General features: G+C 38.8%; 1 protein-coding gene across 2 annotated transcripts in view; it reads left to right on the forward strand.

Annotated features, from left to right (window-relative positions):
• Positions 1 to 14,829, forward strand: part of Ae2 (anion exchange protein Ae2) — a 167,256-nt gene that overhangs the window by 146,497 nt on the left and 5,930 nt on the right. Inside the window, exons 7-13 of one of the 2 annotated variants that reach the window (XM_080284120.1) lie at positions 1,047 to 1,271; positions 2,449 to 2,597; positions 3,690 to 3,946; positions 5,817 to 5,903; positions 9,881 to 10,064; positions 12,214 to 12,470; positions 13,852 to 14,066. In XM_080284120.1, coding sequence (XP_080140246.1) covers positions 1,047 to 1,271; positions 2,449 to 2,597; positions 3,690 to 3,946; positions 5,817 to 5,903; positions 9,881 to 10,064; positions 12,214 to 12,470; positions 13,852 to 14,066 — 1,374 coding nt within the window. The remainder of the gene's footprint in view (positions 1 to 1,046; positions 1,272 to 2,448; positions 2,598 to 3,689; positions 3,947 to 5,816; positions 5,904 to 9,880; positions 10,065 to 12,213; positions 12,471 to 13,851; positions 14,067 to 14,829) is intronic. The other variant, XM_080284119.1, reaches the window with a different exon arrangement.

Here is a 14,829-nt window from a genome sequence, read left to right on the forward strand (position 1 = left end):
AGTTTTCGATGGTACGAAAGTGATGATTGTAGGACAAATTTCACAATACGAAAAGCCTCTGTCTCGATGGTATGAAAAGTGATACGAGAGGAAATACGAAAAATTCAAAATGGGCATGCTGCACAGCGCTGCGCTCGCTTGCTGCAAGAAAATGAACTAACCCCTCTCTGGTAAACACATTTTCGCGTGCTTCTCAGTTGAGTCATGTCCGTCCTCTCCTCTCAACTTCGCTGTACGTTGCGCTGTTTTTCGCTGTTCTTCACATTTTCGTATTTTCACCATGTCTCCCAAGCGCCCTGCATCATCTCCAGCATCCAGGGAACCAGCTGCAAGGAAGAAACAGCATCATACTCTCACTCTTGAGAGGAAATTGGAAATAATAAGACACCACGAGGAGGGGCAGGGAGTCTCGGAGATTGGACAAGCTCTAGGCCTTGCACCGTCTAATTCTACAGCACTACAGTACTAATACTACTGTAATTAGTTGTGTTTTATTTTTTAATGTCTGTACAATAGTATAGTACTGTATATGTGTATTGCATACTTCAAAATAGGAGGGGTAAAATTAAAGTGGAGGGTCCAATGGGGTCCTGGAATGCATCCCCCCCATTCTATGTATATTTCAGTGGGGAAAATCATTCCGATATACGAAATTTTGCATTACTAAAGGTTTTTTTGGTCCCTATCCCTTTCGTATATCGAGGACTCACTGTACACGGAAGACAAAACACAGTGCTGGCAGAGGTTGTCAGAAAACGTTTATTCACAGTAGTACCTTTAATGGTACATCAGCTCTCTTTTTTTAAATCTAGATCTAAGCGCTTGCAGTCAGAATGAGGTATAAAGAATAACATTAAATGTGCAGTGTAGGTAGTCTTCAATGTTATGTCAACTCATATCTTCATGTTTTTGCCAAATAGCCACAACAGTTCATAGTACTAACAGATGAAAAATGTGTGCCTGTCATGAATCTTTTGTACTGTATTTTCTCATAAATTATAATTGTACAGTAGTATTTTGGCATTGAAATATTAATTTCCCTGCAGTAACCGCAACAGAGGATGATGATGGAGGTGATAAGAAACCCCCTCCTCGAGATCCTTTGGTTCGCAAGGGTAAACCATTCTACGGATTGCTGCAGGATATCAAGATCCGCTACCCCAAGTATCTCACAGACCTCAAGGATGGCATTGACGGCCAGGTTGCAGCAGCAGCCATTTTCATCTTCTTTGCCGCACTTTCTGCTGCCATTACATTCGGTGGCATGTATGGTAAGTTATATTGTATTGAAAGGCTATGGATATGTTAATTTCCTTATTTTTCCCCCCAAATCATTCTCATGTCACTACTTTGGCACTAATACCCATTGTTCATTTTGAATTAAAAAAATGACTCATTCAGGATTGGTGTGATGATATGCGTGGGGATGTTCTTATAACTTGATGATTGCCCTTGTGGAAGACCAGTAAAGTGCATTTTAACAAATTTTTAAATCATCGCTCTGTTCCCTGTCCCAGCCTGTTGTGGGCAGCAAACTTCTCAGACAGTTTATACTCCATCACCATAACACAGGGGGAGGATTGTGTTTACTGTATATTTATTTCACCATCTATCCTACATGTGACTAATTGAATGGGAAGCAGTGCTGATAATAACTGTGCAATATGACTGATTCAGAGTGATAGGTAGATAAAGTGGGTGGGAGGGAAATACAGGAAAGAACTCTGTTTCTCTTATCATTTTCAACTATTCTCTGTAGTCTAAAAAGTTAGAGATAATAAAAAAAATGTGGTACCTCAAATCTGGTGACATATTATTTTACTACATTCTTGCTAACTTCAGGAAATTTTATCCAGCTTAAGGCAGACTTTTAATTGGTGGATGGGTTAATGAAGGCTGCTGTATAGTTATCTAACTCCTTTACTTCAGCAGGTCTCTCCAAAGCTGAATTGTAATGTGTACTGGAAGCAGTAATAGGTAGTAAAGTACCATATATGATCAGAGTGAAGTGATTCAGCTTTTTCTAGTGTTTCCTTCCTACCCACTGTTAGATATTCTGTACTGTATCATCCTCCTCACTGTACCATCCACCCATATTGCAGGTAATAGGGTGGGTAACTGTGAGTTATAATGTTCTACGAGATATAGTACTTTAACTTGCCTAGCCCCGGGCTCCTATGTTCCTCATGGGGCAACGTAGGATTGGATGATCAATGAATGAATATATTGTTCTATGGGGTATGGTATATATACCGTATAACTATGAGACATATAACTTTGGAAATATTGAACCATCAATTCATATTGCAAGTGACAAGAGGGATAACTAAGATAAATTGTCCTGCTAGATTTTTTTTTTTTTTTTTTTTTTGAGATATGTACCTGCAAGATGTATAACTGAAATACTGTATTTTGTTCATCCCACTGCATCATCAACCCATATTTCAGGTGACAAGATGGACAACTTCATAGGTGTTGGTGAGACCCTTCTGATCTCTTGTGTCAATGGCCTGATCTTCGCTTTGTTTGCCTGCCAACCACTCCTCATTGTCGGAGCTACTGGACCCCTCATGATATTCGATATGAGTCTTTACACTGTTAGTATTGCTTTTATTTGTTGTATTTCTTTTACCCAGATTGTAGAAATAACATTATTGTTTCCTGTAGTTGTTTTACAGAACATTTCTTTGCCAAGTTTTAGAGAGAGAGAAAGAAAATGGAGACTAAATTGAATACTGAGTATGGTCTTAGTGTACTGTTTCTTTGCTAAATCAGAGAGAGAGAAAATTATGATATCAGTTTTGATTGAATCAGTGTCTTGGATTCTTAATTGGAGATGTGATAAATCCCCAGTAGTGTTTGCATTCTGCCGTACTTTTATCCCCCAAATTGTAACCCTTTACTTACTAGTGATTTTTTTGGTTTACTTTATGTCTTTGTTGATGCATGACCAAGGCTGATGCATGCAAGGATGTTGGAACCTGTATAAATGATTCAGTATCTGTAAATACACAGACACACTACATATATGGTACAGTACAGTATACACCTGTGGATCCTAACAGATTCTGCAATTTAACCCATTCAATCTGATGACTGCCAGTGTTTTTAGTTTTATTTTTGCTAACTCCAGACAGTATTCTTTAGCTTTGGAGACAGTCCTCTGTAACTTTGGAGAGACTTTTTGAGCTGGACAGGTTTGATACAGCTTTCGTGAACCCTGTCACTACATGAGGTCTTCCTATAGCTAAGATAATCTGGAAGTATCAAGAATATACAGTATCAATAAAGTAATTTAAATTCAAGAACTTAGATTAGGATGCATAGTACTCAGGGAGGAGAGTGTATAGATAGTGTTGGATATAATATGATGGGACAAGCAGAGATACATCCTGAGTATCGGTTTAAATAATTGGGCACTAGGGATGGAGAGGGGTGTTTTCCTGCAGTGGCACCATTATAACTGAGTGGCTTTGCTGCCCCTCAGTTCACTCCCAAGCTTTGCAAGGAGGATTGTGGACTACAGTAGAAGGACAACTTCAGCCTGCTGTCCACTGGGTTCATATTCACTTGAGCCTAGTCCCACATCAACAATAAATATAAACTTAAAAAAGACATCAGTAGCTTACTGTTATTTTGTAGGATTTCATCAGAGCAGACACTAATTTCTCTATATTTCCTCCCATTAGTTTGCCCACAGTTATGAACTTGACTTCTTGTCCTTGCGAGTATGGATCGGGGTGTGGATGACAGTGTTTGGACTGCTGGTAGCTGCATTCGAAGCAGTTGCCATCGTGAAGAAAATCACACGTTTCACTGAGGAAATTTTCTCAACCCTGGTGTGCCTTATCTTCATCTATGAGGCCTTCTCCAAACTGATTGACATCTTCAAACACCATCCTCTTCAGTCATCTTATGCTTACACGGATCTCAACCAAACAGAAATGTAAGTCATGGCACCGTATATTAGAATTATTGTAGTAATGCAGCCATATGAGACGTGTTAAACATTTGAACTGATGAACAGTACAGTAGAATTTTGCGATTGATTATTTTATCATTGAGTTGTTTTGTTTAATTTTGCCTGTATTTTATTTTATATTTTGCTTTAATATAGTTTTGTCACAGTTTAATTTTGCCTCAGTTTACTTTTAATGTTATACTCCCATTAATACGTACTGTCTGCATTTTCATTTTTGTCATCTTTTTACATTCAGATTTTGGTATTTCAAAAACTAAAGACTACGGAATTTTTGACTTTCAAGTACACTACTAGGGTTGCCAGATTTTTAGTGTAAGAATACAGAACTCTGTCATTTGTGTGTAAGAGGGTGGGGGGAATGGGAGAAAGAATTTATTATTTTGTTCATCATAGGGAGTCTCTTATAAGCTGGAAAATTTTGCTGTAAAAACATGAGTAACGCAGTGTTATTGTACAGAAGTGGTTAAGTGAAATTTTTTATTCCAGTCATACTGCACTTAATTACTTGTAGTCATCAACCCAATAGATATAGTTGTGTGTCTGTTTTATTCTTGCTGTCCCCCTTTTTTTTTTTTTTTTCCCCTAAATAAATTACAACATTATAAAACATCTTCCAGTGTTGAGTAACATTGTCTGATAGCAGCAAGAGTAAACTTGAAAGTATGTTACCTACGTTCAAGGAATTAAATAGATATAGGCCATCCCAAGGTTGCCACGCACAAACTCTGAGATCTCTGTCAGAAAAAAAATAAATGCTAATAATAATAAGTAAATAAACAAACGAGAAAAAAAAAAATCTTGTATTGTATTTTTTAAAAATCTTTACACATATATAAGGCTGTTTTTGAAATCCAGGAGGTATTCAGAGATTTCTCTGTCACATAAAATACTGCTTGGGATGTAGGGTGGTCTTCTGTGGCTTAAATTATCAAGACTGCAGTAGCCTGCCCTCAGGCCTTTCTTGGCCCAGTAATAATTGATAGGCAATTTAGCTCTGCCTCTTTTTAACCATTTTTTGTTCAAGTCTGCAAAGTCTTTTTATTCAAGTGCAAATGTTATTAAGGCTACAAGTATGGACACAGTTCTTTTTTTTTTTTAAACTACTTACATATCAAGACTTCTCAATAACTGGACAGTTATGCATCACAGCAAACCTTCCAGTGCTAAAGGGTAAAGGTAATGAAAGGTGAAATAATCTTGTAACCTGTAAAGGAAATGTCTGGCAACCCTAACTGTACTGTACTTTGACTTCTGCTACATTCTTCTGTCTTACAGTTTGATTACAACTACCATATCTGTCAGAGCTATACTTGAGCTGCATATGCTGACTTTTATATTTACACCTATAATACTTCTTCAGTATTAGTGTCTTTCACATTCTGATCTCCCTCTTGTACCGTCATTACTAATTTAAATGTCAGATAAACAGTTGCTTCTTTCTGGTAATACTTCTGTTAGTATTTCTTTTCTTGACTAATCTTTGTTGCTATCTTTTTGCATCCTTTTCTGATTAATTGCTTTTTTTCTCATTAATCTTTTCATGCTTTCAAAATGCTAAAACAGTGTTTGCTGTTGTCATAAATACTGTATAGTCATTAGCTATAATGCTTTTCTTACTCAAGTCTCTCCTTTTATCCATTTTCAGACCTGATCTATCTTTCCTAATCTCAACCCTGAAATGCATGTTTTAGATGCTTTCTTGCTTAATTACTGTATACTTCTTCTGATTTATACTACTTCAATCTCCTCTTCCATCCTGAGCCTTAAAAAGCTTAATCTCTCTCCTAATATAATGCAGTAGATGTACATGACACTGAAATGTATGCTCAATTAGGACACCACAGCCAGATGCCACAGAAGACAACTACCTCCTCAACGGCACCCTTACAGACGACGAGATGCTAAGCAATTCCAGCTCCTTGTAAGATATTTGGCGAACAGTACCCTCATTACCGTGAGCCAGTGCTATCCACTGTCCACATCATGACAACTCTCCATGGCACTCTAACTGTAGTTGTTTCTCACAATCCTGAGGATCTTTGGGTATTTCTTGGTCATGTGTAAGACTAAATGTTGTTCATATGGAACTTACTCATCCAGCTGTTGCCACAGCATATTGCTTTGTCTTCTTAAATTGCCATTCTAGCACCATCCATTGTCAGCCTTATCAAGATCATCTTGAATTTGCAGTTCATTGTTTAGTACTTAATGATGGATAGTATTTTGTTATCTTCACTTATTGGTCTTAGCTTGGTACAGTAACATGGTGAAGAATGCATCTTCCTTACTGCTGGTGTTATGCTCCATTACTACACCTCAACTAACTGCTACATCTATAGCAAATAAAATTTAATGGAAGCAAACATACAACTTCCAATATTTGAAAATATCAGCATCCAAAGTTTTGTTTTTTATGAGCAGTATTGTAATTGTATATACTGTAGTTCTTACCCAGTTCAAAAGACTGCATGAAAAGACAAGTAGCCTATTTTCATGTACAGTACCACCAGTGCCTACCTAACACAGCAGTACAGTATACCACAGAACATTTACTAGGTATCAAAAATTATAACTAAACTGCATCTCCATATTCAGATTTAAATTCCTATACATATGATTCAGACATAAATCATTAACCACTCAAGTCACCATATGGACTTTAAACCCCAAAACATACTGAATGACAGCTGCATATAAACTGTAACCCTAAATTTAACGCACATGCAGTACAGGACTCTATGTATTTCCCTTATGAACAAAAAATTCCCCTGGTATGACACTGCATGATTTTTAGCTTATTTATTTAACTGTGATTCTGTTTTGTCCTCTGGCAGCTTTTTCAGTTTTTTACTGATTTATTTATTTAATTTTTGTTTTTGTTTTTAAAATTTGTACGTATTCATTTTTTTATTAATTGTACATGCCAGGTATGTTCTGTCTAACAAGAAAAGGAAAACCAAAAGAAGGTATTAGTGAAGACTCCCATTAATAGCTTTTCCTTCTTTCATGATTCCTGTTCTTCCTGTGGATTCAACCCACCCCATTTACTTTTAATATTGGGAAGTTGGGTTAGGATGACAGTGATTAAGACAGTGGATCAGGGAAGAAGTACTGAAGCTTTTACCCCTGCAGCCTGCTTAATTAGGCATTCATGGTGAAGCAGTGTGTCTAGACTATCCACTTTAACTTGGCCTAAAATTACCATCTCTCCATCGTGAATACATAGCTGTAACAGGAAACTGTCAGTAGTTGTTGTTGCCCCAAGTTCATCTTAATGTGAACCTAGTGGATTGCAGTCCACCAGCCCCCTTTCTGGGGATAGAGGGGAAATTGATAGACATTTATTTAACTGGACAGCAAAGCTTCACAGTTCACTTCTGTCCAGTATCCCCCTTTCTGGGCTTTAGAAAGAATATAGAGGATATTGAGATCAGCACAAGAATATGGCTAGTCATGTAGAAGTGGTGTGGAAAGGATGTGGAGTCCAATTATTGTCTTATTCTTCCATTGAAGTATCATGCTGGAAACAAACTGCGAAAGATACAAAACTTGGCCAGGTTAAGGTGGACAATCTATAGCATGAAATATTTGGTGTCTGCTTCCGGGTCATACTTGTGCAGTAGAAGCCTGATATAATTGAACTCGATATAACAGAAGCCTGAGAAAGTGAAAACATTTTTTCCGATATTCTACGTGGTAGGTGGGGGCGCTCACCATCCACTCACTCGATGTAGTGCTGCTCTCGGGTGTCTGCCCTTTCCTCTCTTCCATCCTTCTTTCCATCCATCCTCTTCTGTCTTTCTTTCCTTCATTCTTTCCTTGTCCTTCTGCCTACGGGTGACGTTACACTCCCTCTTCTATCTTTTCTGTCTTTCTTTCCTCCATTCTTTCCTTTTCCTTCTGCCTGTGGGTGACTCTACACTGAGTGACAAGCCAAATGGTTTCCTGTACACCAGGAAACCATCTACTATGCTGGGTGGTAACCATATAGCCAAATTTTGGCACCTGGTGGTTTAGTGGGTAATTATTGCGCTCCAGTCAGATTGAGCCGGTGAAGGTTTATATCCAAGGTATGGTTGGGGTTGATTGCTCATGTAATGCCACTCAAGGATGAGTGAGGCTGGTCACTGTCATCTTAAATATCGGGACCAACTGCTTAGCCCCGGGCTTCTACGCTCCTCTTGGGGCAATGTAGGATTGGATGATGGATGGATTTAATTGCCCTATTTTAGGGAAAGTTTCTGTTAACACTGGTATAATTCTGTTAAGGAAATTCCATTCCCAAAACAACCTACTTAAAGGAAAAAGTCCAATAAAGTGAGAACGACCAAGAGCCAGTGCTGGAAACACTTCCCTCACCAGCGCGCGAGATCATTCTTGTATGGTGTTACGACACGTTCCCACCACTTCACCTGGATTGCGTCACTCACCCCACCCAGTCTTCACGAGATCATGAACCTATCATCATCTGCCCCATTCTTGTGCGCATTGTCCGGAACTCAGCTAGACAGTTGTCTTCAAGGATTTAACAGAAAGTGCCTCCAACTATGGGAAAAGTTTCCCATATATTGAGCCTTGGGTACGGAACTCAGTTTAACGGAAAATTTGAGATAACAGAATGGGGGTTGGTTGAATTAGTCTGTTAAATTGGGCTTCTACTGTGTATATGAACCACCCTCATAAAATAGGCATTAAATTGCATGTGCTTCCTGATGCTCCTGTAATGAAAAGGTTTCTTGTGTGTACCCTTCTCTGCATAATATCTTATATTTTCATGGGATAAAAGAAGATGAATCTGCTGGTACTGTACAGTAAAACTCCATTTCTACTGGATGGATTGCAATAGTTTTCATTCCTGAAAAGTGATTTACAATATTGTGGAAGTAACATATGTTATACAAAAAATTTAGACATCAAGATAAAGGCCGAGGAAAAAGTTAATGATACAGATTCCTCAAAATGATTAAACAAACACAGGTATGCCATCAGTGCAGCAGACAACGAGAATTCCTGGTGTGTATATATATATATATATATATATATATATATATGTGTGTGTGTGTGTGTGTGTATATATATATATATATATATACACACACACACACACATATGAGTACAATCCTCAGAATTTGATTCAACATATAATTCTCAGTGTTTCAGACTAATCTGTGAAAAGTCATCTTAAAATTTTGCATGTTGGCCAGCTGCATTTTGATACAAATTCATCTTTGTCATACAATACTTGTATTCTGTAAAAGTGGAGTTTCACTGTCCCAGTCAGCTTACTGCTGCACAAGAATATTAGCATGGATAATTTCATCTTTGAAAGGATGGGCTGGAGTCATTGGGGGGGGGGGGGGAATCTTCATATTATATGATGCGAAGCTTTTAGAATTATACCAGTTATGAATAATATGTATTTAGTACTTACAAGCATACTGTAATGTAGTGATGAAAGCATAATTATTACTGTATTTAGCTACTGCAAGTAAGCTACTTTAGCTCATGCTTCATATCCATGCTAATTAAGGTATTTTATGTACTGAAAATAATTTTTTTTTAGCATTTTATGTTTTGATATTTTAAATACTCTTTAACTAATGACTTTTCAGAGTTATTAATCCTCCATCTATGAATAATGTAAATATGAATACTACAGAAAGTTACTGAAAGTCCTCGCTACATTTCTCCCTTTTAATGTTCATTTTTACTGTACAGTCTACATTAAATTTCAGCAATATTGTGAATTAAAATTGCACTGCTCTGTAAAGCTGATTTGCCAGTTTCCCCCAATTTACAGCACCATTGTAAGAATAAAGTACTGACATAAAACAATGACTCACTGTACTCGAAGTGTCTTGGGGGTTGCCTTGATCTAATTACTGTTTTGTGGTGCAGATTGGAAGGACATATTGTGAATGGAACGCTGTACAACGCTACAAACTCCGAGGGTGATGAGGTCGATGTGGTAGTACCTCCCCAGCCCAACACTGCCCTCTTGTCCTTTATCCTCATGATAGGCACCTTCATCATCGCATTCAAGCTCAAGCACTTCCGTAACTCCAAATTCCTTGGCAGGAGTGTGAGTTTTTTTGTTTTTTGTTTTACCACTTCAACAGATTATTATATCGACTTATGAAGGGTCATGTAGCTATATCATAATATTTTATTAGTGCTAAAAATCTATCTATCTGTAGCCTGAAGCCCTAACCCCGCAAAGGGTTGCCGCAGACAAAACGCCTCCAAGTTGCTCTGTCACCCACCATTTGACTGCCCTCCCCCCAACTCACTCACCCCTCCCTCATATACCTCTCAACTCCATCTCTCCACCTTATCCTTGGTCTTCCCCTCCCTCTCCCTCCCTCCACTTCACCTACAGACACCCTCTTAGTCAGTCTTTCATTCTCCATTCTCTCCACATGTCCAGACCACCTCAGAGTATTCCTCTTAATTTTCTTAACCACATCCACATCCCAGGAATTGATGAAGTGTATGGTGAAACGCTGAAGTATGGAGGTGAGATTGTTGTGGAGTGGGTATGGAAGTTGTGTAGATCAGCTTGGGAAGCGGGAAGGGTTCCAGAGGACTGGAAATCAGGTATAATTGTTCCTGTATACAAAGGAAAACGGGAGAGAGAAGTATGTGGTAACCATAGGGGTATTTGCCTTCATAGTGTGACTGGAAAAATATATGGTAGAATACTCATTGATAGGGTTAGGCATGTAACAGAGGAGCTAGTTGGAGAAGAACAAGGGCAATTTAGGAAAGGGAAAGGGTGTGTAGATCAGATATTTGTTCTAAGATGTTTAGTGGAGAAGTATCTAGAAAAGGGAAAGAAAGTGAATGCCGCCTTCATGGACTTGGAGAAAGCCTATGATAGAATAGATAGGCAAGGTATGTGGAACTTATTAAGAATATAAGGAGTGGAGAGGAAATTGTTGAATGCTGTGAAGAGTATGTACGAAGGAGCTAGGGTTACGGTGCAAGTGGATGGTGAGCTGAGTGAGTTCTTTTATCTAAATATGGGACTGAAACAGGGATGTGTGATGTCTCCATGGCTGTCTAATATATACATGGATGGGGTTGTAAAGGAGGTGCAAGGTAGGGCAGTTGTTGTGGGGGTGGCTCTAATGAATGAGGGTGAGATGTGGAAGATTCTGGTGTTGCTGTTGGCTGATGATATAGTATTGTTGAGTAAAGATGAATGGGAGTTGCAAGGTTTGGTGAATGAATTTAGGACAGTGTGTAGGAAGAGGAATCTGAAAGTTAATGTAAATAAGAGTAAAGTTCTGGTGTTTGAGAGGAATGAAGTCACAGTATGCACAGTGAGGTTGGATGGTGAGGATATGGAGAATGTGAGTGCATTCAAGTACATAGTTAGTGCGATGAGTAAGGATGGAACTTTTGGGGATGAAGTGCTTGAAAGGGTACAGCAGGAAAGGAAGGTTGTTGGTTCACTGTAAGCAGTGATGAGAAATAGGGAGGTGAGTATGGAAGTTATGAAGTCACTGCATGATAGTATTGTGATCCCTACCCTGAAATGTGGAAGCGAGGCATGGACCTTGCTAGAGAGGAACAAGTTAAGAGTGAGAGCAGTGGAAATGAGTTACTTGAGAGGAGCATGTGGAGTGACATGGAGGGACAGGTTGATGAATGAAGAAGTGAAAGAACATTGTGGAGTGGATGTGGATGTTGAGAAAATTAGGAGAAATATGCTGAGGTGGTTTGGACATGTGGAGAGAATGGAGCATTGAAAGACTGACTAAGAGGGTGTATGTAGGTAAAGTGAAGGGAGGGAGGGGAATACCAAGGATAAGATGGAGGGATGGAGTTGAGAGGTATATGAGGGAGAGGTGAGTGAGTTGGGGGGAGGGCAGTCAAATGGTGGGTGACAGTGCGACTTGGAGGCATTTTGTCTGCGGCCACCCTTTGCAAGATTAGAGCGTCGGGCTATAGATAGATAGACATCCACATCCACCCCACAACGTTCCTTCACTTCTTCATTCGTCAACCTGTCCCTCCATGTTACTCCACATGCTCCTCTCAAGTAACTCATCTTGGTGCTAAAGATACACAGTTTTTATCAAGACAGGAAAGTGTCACTTGGACTGAAAGCATTAATCATATAAACTAACAGATTTGATTTTCTTGCCTAATTATATTTTTGTAAGATTTAGTCAGGCTCATAATGTCATGTAGTGCTATTATTTAAATATTTTTGTATACTGTAGGTGAGGCGTGCTCTTGGTGACTTTGGTGTGCCCATCTCAATCACCCTGATGGTGCTGCTGGACTACCTCATTCGTGACACTTACACTGACAAGCTGACCATGCCAGTGGGAATTAAGCCATCCAACCCTGAGGTGCGAGGCTGGCTGATCAACCCCATGGGAGTGACCAAGCCCCTGCCTGTGTGGTGCATATTCATGGCTGCCCCTGCTTCACTCCTTCTGTTCTTCCTGGTCTTCCTTGAAGAAAATATTTGCCAGTAAGCTGTGATTTGTGCTTAAGCAGTAGTGTGTAAACTAGTGCATTAGTGGAGTAATTTGATGTGAGAAGCCCTTGAAATAATAGAATAACTTATACTGAATACAGTAATTAATTGATGGTACAGTCATCATTTAGGTTGTGTTGATCCTTGAACCTCTGGAGCATTACATTTATTTCACAGCATCCCATCTTGGACCATAGATGATATATAAAATCTTGCAATCATGTAGCTACTGGTGTGCATAGCAGGAATATAATATATGTTAAACAGTTTTTTATGCTACCAGTATATAGCAGTAAACATTGGTACATAATCATTCATGCTCTTATTAGTATAGTGTTTACAAACAAGTTTATTCAGAAACAGTTGAAAATTATTATTGGGTTAAGTAACTAGATATTCTGTAATTTTTTTCCATACATAAACAGATTGTATCAGTATTTTGTCAGTCCATCAGGAGTTGATCTTTTTTATCACTTTTAGGAGAAAAAGTCAACAAACATCAAATTCTCGGTGATTGTAGAGCAACAGAATTTCAGTTGTACAGAAATCTTTACTTATCACTGCCTGTTTTATGTGAATTTCCACCATATTTTGGAGGTGTATGGCATGATAATATAAGCACTTGCCATAGACTGACCTAAAAAAGTGATATATCTTGTCAAAGAGCTGTCATTCACTAGTGAGATAACCTTTACAGTTTTAGAGTCTACACTGTTGTACTGCCTTTATTTTCTTTCGCTGCATCACCCTGAGAAAGTCAAGGGAGGAATATCTTGCCATATCTTGGATTTGCAGGAAGAACAAGGGACCTGTGTAGATACTGTAACCTCCCTGTCTTGTTCTTCTTGTAACAATTTTTTTTTTCTCTCTCTGTTTTTTTATGGGAAGCACAAAAGAAACATAAGAATTTTCCTCACAGTAGCCCCCCTCCCCCCCCTTATATATATATATATATATATATATATATATATAGGAGACACAACAGACACTGGAAAACTTCACCCCCTCCTTTTCCTGTCATGCCTTCTAAAACAGATCATTAGTTACGGCAGGAAGTTGATGATAAAATTATTAGTGATTCTTGCCCTTGACTAGAGCATTATATTGTGCTCTTGTTAATTGCCTCTGCACAGCAACAGAATCTTCCATATAATCAGGCTAGCATTATTATTATTATTATTTTTTTTTTTTTTTTTTTTTTTTTTCCAAACTAAAGGAGGATTATTATTGAGTAAATGAGTTAATGAAGGTTGTATTCATCCCTCCCATTTGTGAAGGATCCCTTGTTAGCTTAATAAAATTGCCAGGAGATTGCATGATTGAAAAAGACATCCTTTTAGCAAAAGGGTTAACCCTTTCCTTTCCGTATCCTCAGCTTGATCCTGGGCAAGCCTGAGCGCAACATGAAGAAGGGGTCTGGCTTCCACTTTGATATTGTGCTCTCATGCTTCATCAACTTTGTCTCTGGAATTTTTGGTGCCCCCTTCATGGGCCCAGCTTGTGTACGAACTGTTTCACACACCTCTGCTCTCACCATCATGAGCTCTACCCACGCTCCGGGTGAATCGCCCAAGATTATTGGTGTCAAAGGTACGTGTGTATGCAATCACTCATTCATTCATCAGGTCTTCCTTTAACTGCGTAAAACAGCAGCAGTAATGTATATACGGGATAACCTCCCCCCTCCTTTCACACACACACACAAAGGGTAGTCCAAATATGATACTCCTTTCCCACCCATTTAGACAATTTCTTGTGTGTTGCAGGGGCAGCTCAGTCAGCATTATCAGTGTCTGTCCTGCATCATATATTTGTATCTTATTCCAACACCCATCCCTGCAACAAACAAGATACTGCTAGATGAATCAATTGTAAAGTGTTACAAATATTTAAAGAATACCTTGGAGAGAGAGACAGAGACAGAGAGTTGAATGCCATTGTTGTGCCATTGTCTATACCAAGTGAGTGCTAGTGTTCTTAGTTTCTCTTTATAGAGTGGTGTCATTGTTATATCTATCTATCTATCTATCTATTGCCAGACGCCACAATCCCATAAGGGGTGGCCACTTGACTTTGAGTTAGTTGTTTTACGGGGAGGGGCACTAACCCTCCACCAACCCACTTGTTGACACTTAGGGAACACGTATGGTTTGGTTATATGGTTACCACCCAGCATTGTAAATGGTTTCTTGGCTTACAGGAAACCATTTGGCTTGTCACTCAATGTAAAGCCACCTGTAAAGGAAAGAAGAGCAATAAGAAGTGACAGGAAAGATGGGAGAAATAGGAAGAGAGGAGGGTAGGCACAGAAAAAGAATGATACAGACTAAGGAAGAAGTAGGCAGCACTACAT

This window comes from Coenobita brevimanus, chromosome 100, assembly GCF_032717465.1.
Source record: "Coenobita brevimanus isolate Jiangsu-jjx chromosome 100, ASM3271746v2, whole genome shotgun sequence".
Lineage (NCBI taxonomy): Eukaryota > Metazoa > Arthropoda > Malacostraca > Decapoda > Coenobitidae > Coenobita > Coenobita brevimanus.